The sequence below is a fragment of the Dendrobates tinctorius genome, unplaced genomic scaffold (assembly GCF_039654945.1).
Source record: "Dendrobates tinctorius isolate UK_male_01 unplaced genomic scaffold, ASM3965494v1 ptg000057l, whole genome shotgun sequence".
Classification (NCBI taxonomy): domain Eukaryota; kingdom Metazoa; phylum Chordata; class Amphibia; order Anura; family Dendrobatidae; genus Dendrobates; species Dendrobates tinctorius.
Genome location: NW_027361725.1, coordinates 14,585,355 through 14,601,358, shown reverse-complemented (window position 1 = coordinate 14,601,358; position 16,004 = coordinate 14,585,355). Strand labels below are relative to the sequence as shown.

Below are 16,004 nucleotides of genomic sequence, written 5' to 3'. Positions count from 1 at the left end.
TCTGTGTGATGCATGTATATAGTGCAGAACAGCCCGCCTGCTAATACTATGGGCGTGATCAATAGGCTGTTCAGACACTTTGCACCGCACTGTGTGACTGATGTCCTATGCAAGCCTCATCTGTGTCCCTTTTTTCCCACTAGGCAGCCAGACCCTCCTTTGCTGGGTTACTGGCTGTCTTCATCAGTGGGTTGCACCTGTGCTGCCCTAAGCCTTTATCAATGGAGGTCTGCTGCATCCTGCTAGGGCATCAGTCAGGGCTTGGTGAGTCTGCCTTTCATATGAAAGTAATAAAAATGCCTTAAAACATTCTTTCTCTTTATTCTGTCATTTGGCAAATATTAATAATTATGGTAATCCTAATTGGCCTTAAATGGGAAATGTTTATTCAGATTTCATGTCAGATATTGAAAAAAAACATGCATATGTCTTTTTATATAGTGTATGTAAACTTCTAGTTTCAACTGTACATATAAGCACACATGCGCTGCACATATACATACGCACGCGCACACACACTCTCTCAATGGGCATGCATGCATACATACCGACACACGCACTGCGCATACATACACATGGTAGGCAGCTGAATTCTCTTTTGGCTATTGATATTTAGATACCTCTTAATGCTTTTAGGCCCTTGCTAAATTATTACTTTATTTTAAAACTGGCCTCCTACTTAAATTCAGGTCAGAGTTCCTCCGGTGGTTCTCCTGAAGACACTCGAATCATGATCTTTTCTTCATTCCGGGACAGCGTACAAGAAATAGCGGAAATGCTCAACCATCATCAGCCTATTGTCAGGGTTATGACGTTTGTGGGCCATTCATCCACTGGGAAAGGAGTTAAAGGTTTTACCCAGAAGGAACAGCTGGAGGTGAGCAAAGAACCTTTCCCATATTTACGGTCTCTGGTGATCACCGATGTTGGTTGCCTAAATGTTGACCAGGAAGAGTTGACTTTTTGACATGGTTCAAAAGCCGTGATCTAATTGTACCATTTCCCAGGTGGTGAAGCGTTTCCGGGAGGGTGGGTATAATACACTAGTCTCCACCTGCGTAGGAGAAGAAGGCTTGGACATCGGAGAGGTGGATCTCATCATTTGCTTTGATGCTCAGAGAAGTCCCATCCGTCTGGTCCAAAGAATGGGTCGAACGGGAAGAAAACGGCAAGGACGTATAGTGGTCATATTGTGCCAAGGACGAGAGGAACGGGTATGTGGACAGTATTTATCTTCCAAAATTTTATGTGCCTTTTTTATGGAGCATATACACCTGAAACAGAATTGTAATTGTTCTCCGCGTAAAATTAATGTATTCAAATATAGAACATTATAAAAGTCATGTCTTCTGGTCATGTACCGTACTTTGTATATAGGGGAAGATGTTGGACAACACTATGGAAAGTGAAATATTCCTACAATAGTTTCATTTTTGTAATTCAGTTTATCATAATTTTATGGAAATGATTTTTAAAAATTTTAAGCCATTTCAAGTTGGAGGTTGAATAATTGGGAGAGGCACAGGGAGAGAGACTGGGCGATTGGTCGAGATGCTTAGGAAGAGAGACTGGACTATTTGGAGAGGCGCATGGAGGGAGACCTGGCGATTGGTAGAGGAGCAGGGAAGGAGACTGGGCGATTGGAAGAGATTTAGGGAGGGAGACTGGGCAATTGGGAGAGGTACAGCGAGGGAGTCTGGGCAATTGGGAGAGGAGCAGGGAGGGAGACTGGGCGATTGGGAGAGGAGCAGGGAGGGAGACTGGGCGATTGGGAGAGGAGCAGGGAGGGAGACTGGGCGATTGGGAGAGGAGCAGGGAGGGAGACTGGGCGATTGGGAGAGGAGCAGGGAGGGAGACTGGGCGATTGGGAGAGGAGCAGGGCGGGAGACTGGGCGATTGGGAGAGGAGCAGGGGAGACTGGTGGAGGTGTAGGAAGGGAGACTGAGCGATTGGAGAGTCGGAGTCTGTGTCCATTTTGGTGGAATCGGAGTTGGAGTATAAAATGGACCAACTCAGACTCCTAAAATATATAATAAATTGGTTTCAGTAGTTCAGTGCAGGATGTGCTGTAAATGTTTTCATAATAATTTGGGAAAGTTCTGAACTGTCCTATAAATGTCTGTTCTATTCCTGATTTAAGAATGTCTGCTTTCTCCTTTGCCTCACTGGGGGACACAGGACCGCGGGTGTATGCTACTGCTGCTAGGTGGCTGAACCTAAGTGAACACAAAGTTAGCGCTTCCTCCGCAGTATACACCCTCACGCTGGCTCTAAGCGAACCAGTTCATGCCTAGTGTCCATAGGAGGCACACGAGTCTGGTTTTCAGACCACTTTTTTTTTTTTTTTTTTTTTTTTTTTCCCCCCCCCTCCACCATGAAGACGAGATAGGGGTGACGGACCCTATTGAAAGGGTCCGATCTCCCCAAACCAACAGGCAAGCACATGGAATGTCGCCTCCACGTATCCTCTCCTGCGACATGGGACACTATGCCGGACCCAGCCCTGACCACCCTAGGGTAGAGAAACCCTAGGCTGTACAGAGGCATAATAATAGTCCGTGCGGCCCCCACTGCATAACTAATGCTGAAGACTGCGTTGATGGAAGGAGGCGGATGGTCCCTCTCCTCATTCCCCATAGGGGAAGACGGATTAAGGGTACCTGCACCATCCTTTAAACAGCCCCCCTCCTCTCTAACCTGGCAGATTTTCCATGGAGGGAGCATAGGAAGGAGGGTGGGCTGGAAAGGCTCCTGCATCGCTGCCGTTCCTCTTAGGCGGCGAGGGCCCGGCGCGGCCGACGTCCTCATCGGGGTGCAGCTTCCGGCCACAGCGCTAGTGCCACTTCCGATGCGAGCCCCGCATTCGCGGCGCGCCACCCCAGTGTCCTCCGACCGGCGCCGGAACTTTAAGCCCCAGCATCAGCCTGTACTAGGCCGCAGACCAGATGTCTGGCCCCAGGCGCGTCTATTTCCTGCGGGTCTGCCCATTCGCCGGCGCTTCACACAGACACCATTTTTGAATCCAGGAAACAAGCCGCAGGACTTTCTGCAGCCCTCCAGAACGCTCAGGGGCACAGGACCGGGGTAAGTGCTGCAGCCCCATATGCAGCTTCATTTTCAGAGGCTGCGCTGATCTTTTTAGAGCTACATATTTATACACCGCCCCAGCAACTGACAGTCCATATCAGCTAAGAGGTACAGCATGTCCAGAAGGGCCAAGACTCATACGGTGGTGTTCACCTTATGTACCGCCTGTTGGCCTGCTTTTCCGCAAGCGCAGATTAAACAATTATGCAAAGCCTGCGATTCCGAACGCGCCTAAGAGCCTTCCGCTGCGACTTAGCCCAGTGTACCTAGCCCCCCTGAATGGGCTTCGTCTGTCGCAGTCCATGGCATCTCTAACGAAAGCAATCGAGTCCCTTCAGACCCCCAATAGGTGTAAGAACAGTAGTTTGACTGTCTTGGAAAGATCCTCCACCTCACAGGAGCCATCGGCCTGCAGGGACCGCCCTCACTCTAGACAGATGCAGGGGAAACTAACCCATACAGCGTCTCCCGGGCCATCCGGCTCTTCGGCATCCGTAAGCTCCGTCTCTCGCTCACCCTCACCAGTGTACGATAGCAAGCAGAACTCGGATTATGATTTGGATGGGCCCCTCAATTTGGATGCGCCTGGTTACCAGGAGACAGTTGACAGTCTCATTGAGGCAGTCAATCAAACCCTAGAGATTGATGATGAATCCACCCTGACCACAGTCCATAAGGTGTCTTTTAAACGGGCCAAACGGCCTCATAGTGCTCAGCACTCACCCAGAGTTTGAGGACATAGTGCAGCGGCATAGGGAACGGCCAGACAAACGTTTCTCAGGTCAGAGGGCGCTTGAAGCAACATACCCTTTTGCTTCTGATCTCCGCAAAAAATGGGCAGAATCCTCTCCAGTTGATCCACCCGTGTCGCGCTTGGCTTCCAAAACCCTGCTATCCTTACCTAAGGGAGCCTCCATCAAAGATCCCACTGACCGTCTAAAAGAGAGTCTTGCTCGTTCAGTTTTTTGAAGCTTCGGGGTCAGCTACCTCCCCTTCCTACGCGGCAACATGGGTGCCTAAGGCCATGGTATTCTGGGCAGAGTCTTTTAAATAGAGCCCTGCAGGGTACTGACCTTCCACCTTAGGTAGTTGATCTCGCAAATCAGATCGCTTTGGCCGGAAACTACTTGACTAATGTGTCCTTGGACGAGGCCGCGAATGCTATTTCCATTAGAAGAGCTCTGTGGTTAAGGACATGGCGAGCAGACTCAACATCAAAGAAATCCCTAACTTCTCTGCCTTACCAGAGTGGCCGGTTATTCAGTGAGAAGCTAGATCAACCCCTCTCAGACACCACAGGGGGGGAAAAGCAATTTTCTTCCCCAGCAAAGGGTTAAGCGACTGTTTCCTCACCAACTGCAGGCTTGTTTTTGGACTTTTTGCAACCCCGGGTTGACCACATCGACCAATTCTGCCGGTTCAGGTCGCTCCACTTAGGACTGAGATCATCAAATCTCACAGAGATCCAATCCGTTGGGGAAAAAACGTCCCCACCAGTCCAAATCTAAGGGATCAAGGTCCCACAGATTTTTAACCAAATGACTTGAGGCATTTTCCGGTTGATACCAGCAGAGTAGGTGGTCGCCTGCTCTGGTTTCGCCATGTCTGGCTCACCGTCGTGCACGACACTTGGGTCAGAGATCTGGTGACCTCTGGGTACAAAATAGAATTTATTAAACATCTTACAAAACGTGTTTTTTTTTTTTTTTCTTACCGTCCTCCCAGAGTGGAAGCTCGGTCCTTCTTCAAAGTCCAGGCACTCCATCAGCCAGTTCCTTGTGTCATCTGTTTCTGCATGAGGGTCCTGGGGAAAATGGCGGCAGCATTGGAAGCGGTTCCCTTTGCCCAGCTTCACCTTCGCCCCCTACAGCATACCCTTTTGGCAACTTGGGACAGGAGCCCGTTTTCTCTCGACCGCCTGTGCCGGCGGTCTCGGCAGGCAGGCACGCAGGTGGTGGACGTTGAGTTCTTCCCTCATTCAGGGGAAGTCCTTTCCCCCAGACCATTGGCTGGTAGTCACTACCGACACCAGTCTCCTCGGCTGGGGAGCTGTTTTCCGTTACCATACGGCCCAAGGATACTGGTTGCCTTGAGAATCACACTTCCCAATCAATCTCCTAAAAATTCGGGCGATTTGGCTGGCTTTACGGCATTTTCACCATCTCCTGGCGGGTCGTCCCATCCGGATTCAGTCAGACAATGGCCAAGGGGGCACCCACAGCAGGGCGGCCATTCGCGAAGTGGAACACATTTTCTGCTGGGCCAAGAAGAATCACTTGGTGATCTTAGCAGTTCACATTCCGGGTGTAAGGAACTGGGCGGCAGACTTTCTCACTTTCCATGAGAGGTACATTAAGGTCCCAGGCATCCAGGGGAGCTCTATGGGGAGGTACCACGTGGGAGACCCCCTGAATGAAAGTCCTGCAGGTTGGAAGCGATCCTGCACTGAAATAGGACGGATAAGACTGAGATTTGTCCTTTGAGGGAGCTCAGTGCTAGACCCGAGTCCAGGGTTGCTTGAAGGAATTCTAAAATGTTGGGAATGAAGAAAGTGAGAGGACGACCGCAGTCTCTGCACCCCGCAAAGAAGACTTTCCAGGTGCGGTGATATATACGCGCCGAGGGTCTCTCCATCCCGAGGTTTTCCGATGAATTTGTCAATGTTGGGGGAACTCCGGATGTGGATCTGATGGTCTCCAGGTTAAACGCCAAGGTGCCAGAGTTTGTCGCTCGGTCCCGGGATCCAGAAGCCATCGCCGTGGACACCTTGGTTTTATCATGGAACCAGTTTCGACTCCCGTACGTGTTTCCCCCGTTACCGCTGCTTCTGAAGGTAATCCGGAAGGTCAAGTCGGAAGGGGTCCTAGTAATCCTGGTCACCCCAGACTGGCCTTGTTGGGCAGAGCTAGTTCAGCTAGTTGCCGAAGTTCCCTGGGGCTACCGGATCGTCCAGACCTACTATCCCAAGATCCGATCTACCATCAGAACTCGGGGGCCCTGTGTTTAACGGCCTGGCCGTTGGATCCTGACCCAAGCCGTTTTTTCCCAGGATGTGGTTACTACAATGATTAGTGCCCGAAAGCCTGCCTCAGCGCGTATCTATCACCGCACCTGGAAAGTCTTCTTTGCGTGGTGCAGAGACCGTGGTTGTCCTTCTCTCACTTTCTCCATTCCCAACATTTTAGAATTCCTTCAAGCAGGCCTGGACTCAGGTCTAGCACCGAGCTCCCTCAAAGGACAGATCTCTGTCTTATCCGTCCTATTTCAGCGCAGGATTGCTTCCAACCTGCAGGTAAAGACTTTCATTCAGGGGGTCTCCAACGTGGTACCTCCATATAGAGCTCCCCTGGATGCCTGGGACCTTAACCTGGTCTTAAGTGCTCTGCAGAAATCTCCTTTCAAACCAGTGCAGGATATCTCATTAACATACTTCTCATGGAAAGTGTTTTTTCTCGTTGCTATAACGTCAATCAGTTGGGTTTCGGACTTGGCTGCCCTATCCTGCCGAGCCCTTTTTCTGATAATTCACCGGGATAAGGTGGTTCTCAGTCCGGCCCCTCCTTTTCTGCCAAAGGTAGTTTCCTCTTTTCACATTAATGTGGACATTGTCTTGCCCTCGTTTTGCCCAGCATCAGTACACCGCATCGAGAAGGCCCTTCATACGTTGGATCTAGTGAGAGTTCTCAGGAGGTATGAGTCACGGACAGCATCTTTTCGTCAGACGGACACGCTGTTCGTGCTCCCCAAGGCTCGCAGGAAGGGTCTCGCTGCCTCAAAGTCGACTAGAGCCAGGTGGATTCATGTGTCTATTCAGGAATCTTATCACATCAGGGTGACACCTGTTCCAGCAGGGATCAGGGCACACTCCACACGGGCGGTGGGCGCTTCTTGGGCCCTTCGGCACCAGGCATCAGCAGAACAGGTTTGCAAGGCTGCAACCTGGTCTAGTCTACATACATTTTCAAAGCACTACAGTATCCACACTCAGGCTTCAGCAGAGGCAAGTCTGGGCAGACGGATTCTCCAGGCAGCGGTAGCACACCTATAAACAGTTGGTTCTTATGGCTTAATCCTTTGGGTCAGTTTCCCACCCAGGGACTGCTTTGGGACGTCCCATGGTCCTGTCTCCCGCAATAAGGTGAAGGAGAAAGAGATTTTTGTGGTACTCACTGTAAAATCCTTTTCTCTGAGACGCTCATTGGGGACACCTCACCCACCCTGTTAGCCTGATGGCTTTTTGTTTTCCTTTTTGATAGGTGGGTTTTCTTGACATGTTGTACCTGTTAAAGTTGATTTTTTTTTTTTTTTTTTTTTTCTCCTACTGCTTTTGCACTGAACTGGTTTGCTTAGAGCCAGCGAGAGGGTGTATACTGCGGAGGAGGAGCTAACTTTTTTTGTGTTCACTTAGTGTCAGCCTCTCAGCGGCAGTAGCATACACCCACGGTCCTGTGTCCCCAAACGAGTGTCTCGCAGAAAAGGATTTTACGGTGAGTACCACAAAAATCCCTATTTTAGTTGAGATGAATCTGTGACGCACTTAGTAATGAGGTATTGCTGTGGACTTGTACGTCAGGGAAATTGAGCAGTTGGAGTTGGTGGTTTGGCTTACCGATTCCACAGTCCTGGTGGAGAGGAGACTGGGCGATTGGGAGAGGCACAGAGGGTGTATACTGGGTGATTGGTTGAAGCGCAGGGGTTGCAGAGTGCTGATAGGGTGAAGTGTTAGGAGAAGACTGGGCGATTGGGAGAGGTGCAGGAGGTGTAGACTGGGAGAGGCGAAAGAGTAGATTGGACGATTGGGAGAGGCACAGGGAGGGAGACTGGATGATTCGGAGATGCGCATGTAATTGACAACTTCATGATTCCTCTGGCTTTATGACACCCTACTGACTTCAACTGCATTTTTATAGACCTATAACCAGAGTCAGTGTAATAAGAGAAGCATCTATAAGGCCATCATGGGAAACACAGATTTACACCTACACCAACAAAGCCCACGCATGGTGCCAGAAGGGATCAATCCTACAGTGCACAAAATGTTCATCACACAAGGAGCCTTCGATGGTAGAGATGGAAATTCCTCGAAAGAGCGACGATCTGGTGTGACCCACCGTAAGTAGTCATTATTCTTTAATGCAGTAGGTGTGCTACAGCAAAGGCCGTAGTCGATGTTCAGACTTAGCTTTATTATTCCTTTCTTTCTATGAGATTGATGAAACTACAAACTGATGCATTAAACAGTGCTCCCGGTGGTCATATGTTGTAATAGAGCTTTGGATTTAAAACATATTCTTGTAACTGCTAATGAAAATCTTCTTGTGGTCGTAGAATTTCTTAACTCGTTTTACACAAATCCACAGACTCCACGAAAGATGATGCGTTCCTGACCAACACAGAATTTGAGATTTGGGACAGATTGTATCATTTAAAGGAATCTGATGGCGTGACAGATTTTATTTTACCCCAAACCCACTTTGAGCTATTTAAAGACCCCAATCCCATCATTGTAAGTAGCAGATTAGATTTTCCCAGTTTTTATAGACTTCTGTTCTTTTGTTTGGGGGATCTTATTTCAAGGACTTTTCTGCTTTCGACAGTCCCTTTTTGTTTCAAGGTTCCCCTGATCAGCCATATGTTTGCAGAATGTTCCCAATTGGTGGAAAGGGGTTAAGAGTTCAGTTCCCCTGCAGCGCCACCACAGGAAACATGAAGCATTACACTTTAATGATTGAAAATGAATGGATTGTTTTTATTAAGCATGGACTTGTAATCCAACAGAACCAGATGCACTTTTTCTGTAGCTAATAGATGAACACTTTATTATTGCTTTTTTTCATCTTATGCAATAATTTTATAACGCTAATATGACCGCTGTGACTCCGACTGCAACTCAGCATGAAGGGGTGCAGCGCTACTGTAGTACTGTATTCCCATCACTGGTTTTGCCTTGCTCAGTGGGTATGCCCCTTAAGATATATAGGGTCGGTTGGAAATCCCTGCACAATTGGGTGTACCAGAGCACGGATGTACAGTGGGAACGGAAAGTATTCAGACCCCTTTAAATTTTTGACTTAGTTTCATTGCAGCCATTTGGTAAATTCAAAAAAGTTCACTTTTTTTTCTCATTGATGTACACTCTGCACCCCATTTTGACTGAAAAAATAGAAATGTAGAAATTTTTGCAAATTTTTTTAAAGAAAAACTGAAATATTACATGGTCATAAGTATTCCTACCCTTTGCCCAGTATTGAGTAGAAGCAGCCTTTTGAGCTAGTACAGCCATGAGTCGTCTTGGTAATGATACAACAAGTTTTTCACACCTGGATTTGGGGATCCTCTGCCATTCTTCCTTGCAGAACCTCTCCACTTCCGTCAGGTTGGATGGTGAACGTTGGTGGACAGCCATTTTCAGGTCTCTCCAGAGATGCTCAATTGGATTCAGGTCAGGGCTCTGGCTGGGCCAGTCAAGAATGGTCACAGAGTTGTTCTGAAGCCACTCCTTTGTTATTTTAGCTGTGTGCCTAGGGGCCTTGTCTTATCAAAAGGTGAACCTTCAGCCAAGTCTGAGGTCCAGAGCACTCTGGAAGGTTTTCATCCAGGGTACTTGGCTGCATTCATGTTTCCTTCAATAGCAACCAGTCGTCTTGTCCCTGCAGCTGAAAAACACCCCCATAGCATCATGTTGCCACCACCGTGTTTCACTGTTGGGATTGTATTGGGCAGGTGATGAGCAGTGCCTGGTTTTCTCCACACATACTGCTTAGAATTATCACCAAAAAGAAGTTCTGTCTTCGTTTCATCAGACCAGAGAATCTTAATTCTCATAATCTGGGAGTCCTTCATGTGTTTTTTTTTTTTTTTTTGCAAACTCTATGCGGGTTTTCATATGTCTTGCACTGGGGAGAGGCTTCTGTCGGGCCACTCTGCCATAAAGACCCGATTACTGGAGGGCTGTAGTGATAGTTGACTTTGTGGAACTTTCTCCCATCTCCCTACTGCATCTGTGGAGCTCAGCCACAGTGATCTTGGGGTTCTTCTTTACCTCTCTCACCAAGGCTCTTCTCCCATGATTGCTCAATTTGGCTGGACGGTCAGGTCTAGGAAGACTTCTGGTGGTCCCAAACTTCTTCCATTTAAGGATTATGGAGGTCACTGTGCTCTTAGGAACCTTGAGTACTGCAGAAATTTATTTTGTTACCTTGACCCGATCTGTGCCTTGCCACAATTGACTCTGAGCTCCTTGGCCAGTTCTTTTGACCTCATGATTCTCATCTGGTCTGTCATGCACTGTGAGCTGTTAGGTCTTAAGGTACTGTCACACTTAGCGATGCACCAGCGATCCCGACAACGATATGACGCGGTCAGGATCGCTGGTGCATCGCTAAGTGGTCGCTAGTGAGCTGCCAAACGGGCAGATCTCACCAGCGACATAGCGGCGGTCGCTACTTACCTGTCAGACACGGCGATAAAGACGTCCACGCGTCGCTCGTCACCACAGCAGGAAGCTGACGACGAGAAATGGCTCAGGCCGTTCTCGCGCGATCAGCTATAACCAGCGGGAGAGCCGGTCGGAGGTAAGCATCACACATAGCGATATCGCTAGCAATATCGCTGCTGTGTCACAAAATCGGTGACGTTATAGCGATATTGCTAGCGATATCGCTATGTCTGATACTTACCTCCGACCCGCTCCCCCGCTGGTTATCGCTGATCGCGCGAGAACGTTCAGGACTGTTTCTCGTCGTCAGCTTCCTGCGGCGCTTCCTGCTGTGAGGACGAGCGACGCGTGGAGCCGGGCGGGAGGACGCAGGATCGCCTGGTGTGACAGGTAAGTAGCGATCCCCGTCCCCAGCGATGTCGCTGGTGAGATCTGCCTGTGTGGCAGCTCACTAGCGACCACTTAGCGATGTACCAGCGATCCTGACCGCGTCATATCGCTGGTCGGGATCGCTGGTACATCGCTAAGTGTGACAGTACCTATAGTGTGACGGGGCCTTTACATAGACAGGTGTGTGCCTTTACAAATCAAGTCCTATCAGCTTAATTAAACACAGCTGGACTCCAATGAAGGAGTAGAACCATCTCAAGGAGGATCACAAGGAAACGGACAGCATGAGACTTAAAATGAGTGTCTGAGCAAAGGGTCTGAATACTTATGACCATGTGATATTTCCTTTTTGTTTCTTTTTTAATAAATTTGCAAAAAATTTCTACATTTGTTTTTTTTTTTTTTTTTTTTTTCAGTCAAGATGGGGTGCAGAGTATACATTAATGAAAAAAAATGAACTTTTTTGATTTTACCAAATGGCTGAAATGAAAGAGTGAAAAATGTAAAGGGGTCTGAATACTTTCTGTGCCCACTGTAAGGAGATGCAGCATTAAACAATCACTGCTTCACCTTTGATTGCCTAGAGCAGTGGTGGGCACTTCATTTTCCCAAGGGACCACATGACAGACCATGACTATTGTGTAGGTTAAACCAATAGGCTGAAATTAATTGTGGTCAATATTAATATTAACATATTTATTCTAATTATTCATATTAGATTACTTAATATTGAGCTGGCTTAAGGTATGCTGACATCCCCCTACAGTATTATCCACCACATATCCTCATATATACAGTATGAGGCCCCACATAGCCTCCCTATATACAGTATGAGCCCCCACATAGCCTCCTATATACATAAAAACGGCCTATACACATGGAAAAAAAAAAAAAGCACATACTCTCCTCGCCCCCCCCCCCCCCCCCGGTGCTTTGCTCTTGTCTCAGCAGCAGCGCGATAAAATGACATAATCGCATCTGCTGTCTCACACACTGATTGGTCTGGTCTAGAGGGTCCCTTTTTATAGTCTTGTGTATAAGATGAAAGCCCAGCTGTGTGGATTTCCACCTCCCCATAGTTCTTTCTGCATCCGGCCTCGTACTCCACCAGCGTGGTACATTTTCTTATGAACTTTATAGGCAATACTGATAAAGAGCTAGCGCTAGCATGTGCACTGACCATCCTTTACTCCTCTGCGCAATCTAGGAAGTGGTCCCGGGAAACGTCCGCAAGCTTTCACTATCTGAGTGGAGCTTGTGGCAGAACCGTCCTTTTCCGACCAGCTCTGTTGATCACTCTCTTCGATGTCAGAATTTCATCGCTGTTATGGAATTGATTGAGCAGATGAGATTGGAGGAGGTAAGCACTACTTTCACCGTACACTGTTGGACCACTGGCAGTTCATCTGTCTGACTATGGCTGCTCCAGATATTATCCTCCTTTCTCTAGTTGTCCTTGCATTACAGGTGATCTCTCGTAAACCACCTGCAAAAAAGGACTCCTCTCCATTAAGTATGCTGTATTTGTTGTGGCTGGGGCGTGGTAACTTTACATGGAGTACCGCTAATTGCCGTGCTGCTTTCTACTTGACATTACAGTAAGCTCAGTTGGAGAACATCAATTACCTGTAATCCGTGTGTGTCTACCGTGGCACAGCTGTGCAACATGCACTGCCCACACTAGAGAAGACCTTATGGAGCAGCAGATACTTTGCCCGCTTGTGGTGGCCAATAATTGCACAGTTTTGAAAAATGGGGTCTCTGGCTGTGCACAATAGAAACTTCTCCCATCTGTGGTGGTCAATGGCCACACAATTTTGCAACAAAACCAGGTGTCCTTAAATCACCACTGATGGAAAGCGTTTGGTTGTGTGCCGCCATCGTCAGTTTTTCAGAATTGTGCGGTCATTGGCCACCATGGGTTGGCAGGCTTCAGACAACTTTTTCCAGCCACTTGGGTAACAGTGCAGCCAGACGGTGCATTGAGGCTGCAGTGACAGCGCAGTGAAGCTCCAATCACCTGTGATATTTCAATGGTTGTAAAATAGAGTTGTGCAGCAATTGGCCATAACAGTGGGCAAAGTTTCAGCCTTATGTGGCTGACCATACTGTCTGGTAGGTTGTAAACTAAAATTTAGACGGCTAACCATGTAAGAGGCAACCATAAAAATCATGAGCTGCTCGTTTTAGTGACTTTCCGCTTTGTCTAATTTTAGATGACTCTGCCCCCCCATATGATGTTTGCAGGCCCTATTTGGGCATAAAGATGGGTTTTGCCTAGTAAACCTTGTCCTGGAAAGGTTTTTTGTACCTGGTGAACCTACCTGTAATGTAAAAGCAACCATAACTTATTTTAAAATCCCTATTACAGTCCTTTAAGGATACAAAATAGCTACAGAAATTATTAAAAATCTCGTAAAACATTTTTTAGTAGTCCTTTAGTAGTCTTGTTCATTACCCCATGATGACTACTTGCCCGCACTTCTTTGATGATCTCTGTGTTATCCACTTCTACATCTTCTTGCCACTGAGAGGGGTCAGGCTCTTTTAGACTCTTGATAGAGTAAAGTGTTTTGCACTCTCGTGCTTGTACGGCATGTAAAGAATTGAGCCCTTTCTAGTAGGGTATTTATTTGGCTTTCACTTTTGCACTTAACTATTCATAGGCATAAATGAGTTGCTCTGATCTTTTTATGTATTTTCTGTTTGATGTAGATACCGGTACTTTATGCCTCCATCTGATGTACATGCTTGTAATTAGGGCACTCAATGTAAAAAAAAAAAATAGCAAGTTTTTCTTCCACCATTTTACAGAACGGGTGCAAGTATGATGAAGAGATGAAGGCATTTTTTCAGAAGGAGGACATGCAGCCATTGCGTAAAGGCATTAAAGATAGTGTTTGCCCAACGGTGAATTCCAAGGCTAAAAAAAAGTTGCCAGTCATCAAAAATGCAAAGAACTCTATTCTCTTCTCTACCATTGAGCCTGATGAAGATTTCAAGTCAACGTCCAAAGCTTCTAACAGCATAAGGTCGCGCTCTGACGAGCATCCCATTACAGATACGTTGATTACTGTTTCAGAGATGAAGAAAGCTAGTGCTATAGAGGTTGACATGAATCATGATGTGGCCGATGACATGGAAATTGAAGAGTCTGCAAAGAGCCCTACAAATGTGGAAGAAGTTTCCACGACTAATTCCCAAAGGACAATGTTGAAATCTCCATCAAAGACTGACTCCAATTACAATGGTTGTGATGATGACTCCACTTTTCTTTTATCTAATTTTTTCTATGCTCCACCATCACTTAATACTCATGAAATTCCCAATAAGTTGGCCAATGACTGGGTCGAGCGAATGCGATCACGAGTCAAGAAATTCTTATCCTACTCCCCTCCATCGTTATCTGACCTCAATTCTTTGGTTAGTTTAGAATTTTCTTTGGAATCTGAACTCCTACCTGTACCCACGGGTCATTTAAGTCAACCAGATCATTTAGAGGATAAGCCAGACACTACCGAAGTTAATAAAGAAGCGTCATGTGAGAATATAATTTCAAGCTCACCAAATCAACAAAATAAAGGAGATGATGGGGTGACTGGTGACACCAATGGTGTTGTAGATATAGGATCGATACATGAGCAGCTATGGGTTGATATTTTCGATTGTGATGAAGATGAAACCTATGAGGAAAATGTTGATCCACCTACAATATACAACCTTTCCATACACAAAGATCGTAGTTATAAGACTAACCGTGAGGATTCTGACATTCTTGCAAAGACAGAGAGTCATGTCATGAAGCCAAGGAATGTGAAAGATCATAACTTCGAAAATTCATCAGTTTCCTATAATCTGAATGTCATCCAAGACCGAAATACTAGTAAAAGTGATGATACTGACATTGATATCCTAAGGTCTTCCCAGTGCCAGAAGGTTGAATCTCCACCAGAGTTACGGAAAGATGAACTGAATTCAATTCCTGATGACCTTGATGACAGCTTCGATTTATTTGAAGATGAAGCATTTGCAGAAATTGACCATTTGACTTCAAGCAAGGCTGGCACCACCATTAAGCCTGGTGATGAAGGGACCAATGTGAACTTCAATATGTTTGACCCATCTCTACTATCTGAGGACACCACAGGACATGAACCAGAAAGCCAAACTTCTTCCTTAACCATTGAGAACAAAAAAGTGAAAGAGGATGATGATTTTTATGGTTCTCAAGAATTGTTTTCCGTCAATTTTGACCTTGGATTTTCCATTGAGAACGATTCTCCAGAAGGTGAAGAGGACGGACAGCCGGAGAGTGAAGGTGAAGAAGAACCCAACCACTTTAAGGAACCCAGTCATATTAAAAGGATATTCAATGGAGGTGGCATCATGTCTACTCCTCTAACTTCTGGGACTAGAAGCCCCACCTATGGAGCCAGGTCTTTACTCTCACCTTTACACCCACTTAAAAGCAAGTTTTCCCATACTCCTGAAGATTTAAATTCTACCTCTTTGTTTCTAAAATCACCCATGGAAAAAACAGGCATCGCTAAAAAATCTTTTGATACTTTTACTAAATTTGATTTGGTTACACCAACTAAGAAGATTGGAGCGAGGGAAGAAAACACCCCTATTCTTATACGATCCAAAGAAAAAACAGAAACCAAGGCAGATCTTTCTAGAACTATAGGTACGTACCATTGCATCTACACACTGGTCTTGTAAATACATATGTTTTTAAGGGAGTGTTAAACATTGATGCTATGTGCCCACGTAGCGATTCTGAAGCAGAATAAACCTGAGCAGAATCGCTTACCCTGCTCCCGGGAAAACGCATGCGTTTTTTGACGCGCTTTTGTAAGCGTTTTTGCATGCGTTTTCCTAAGCGTTTTTGCCCATATAATCGATGGTATGCAGAATCGCGTGCGATTCCGCAAAATTAATGAACATGCTGCGTTTTTAATTGCTAAGCGTTTCCGCAGCGGTTAAAAATGCACCATTGGCACATGTGTGTTTTTCACTAAAAATCAGTTAGATGCTTTTCTTAAGCGTTTCTGCAGCAGAATCGCTTGTCTAAAAGCGCTGTAGAAAC

General features: G+C 46.6%; 1 protein-coding gene across 2 annotated transcripts in view; it reads left to right on the top strand.

The window, feature by feature from the left end:
* FANCM (FA complementation group M) overlaps positions 1-16,004 on the top strand; it is a 113,856-nt gene that overhangs the window by 83,735 nt on the left and 14,117 nt on the right. For both annotated transcript variants that reach the window (XM_073577775.1, XM_073577776.1), the window contains exons 9-14: positions 690-877; positions 1,008-1,214; positions 7,998-8,199; positions 8,448-8,593; positions 12,123-12,275; positions 13,730-15,602. In XM_073577775.1, the coding sequence (XP_073433876.1) occupies positions 690-877; positions 1,008-1,214; positions 7,998-8,199; positions 8,448-8,593; positions 12,123-12,275; positions 13,730-15,602 (2,769 nt within the window). The remainder of the gene's footprint in view (positions 1-689; positions 878-1,007; positions 1,215-7,997; positions 8,200-8,447; positions 8,594-12,122; positions 12,276-13,729; positions 15,603-16,004) is intronic.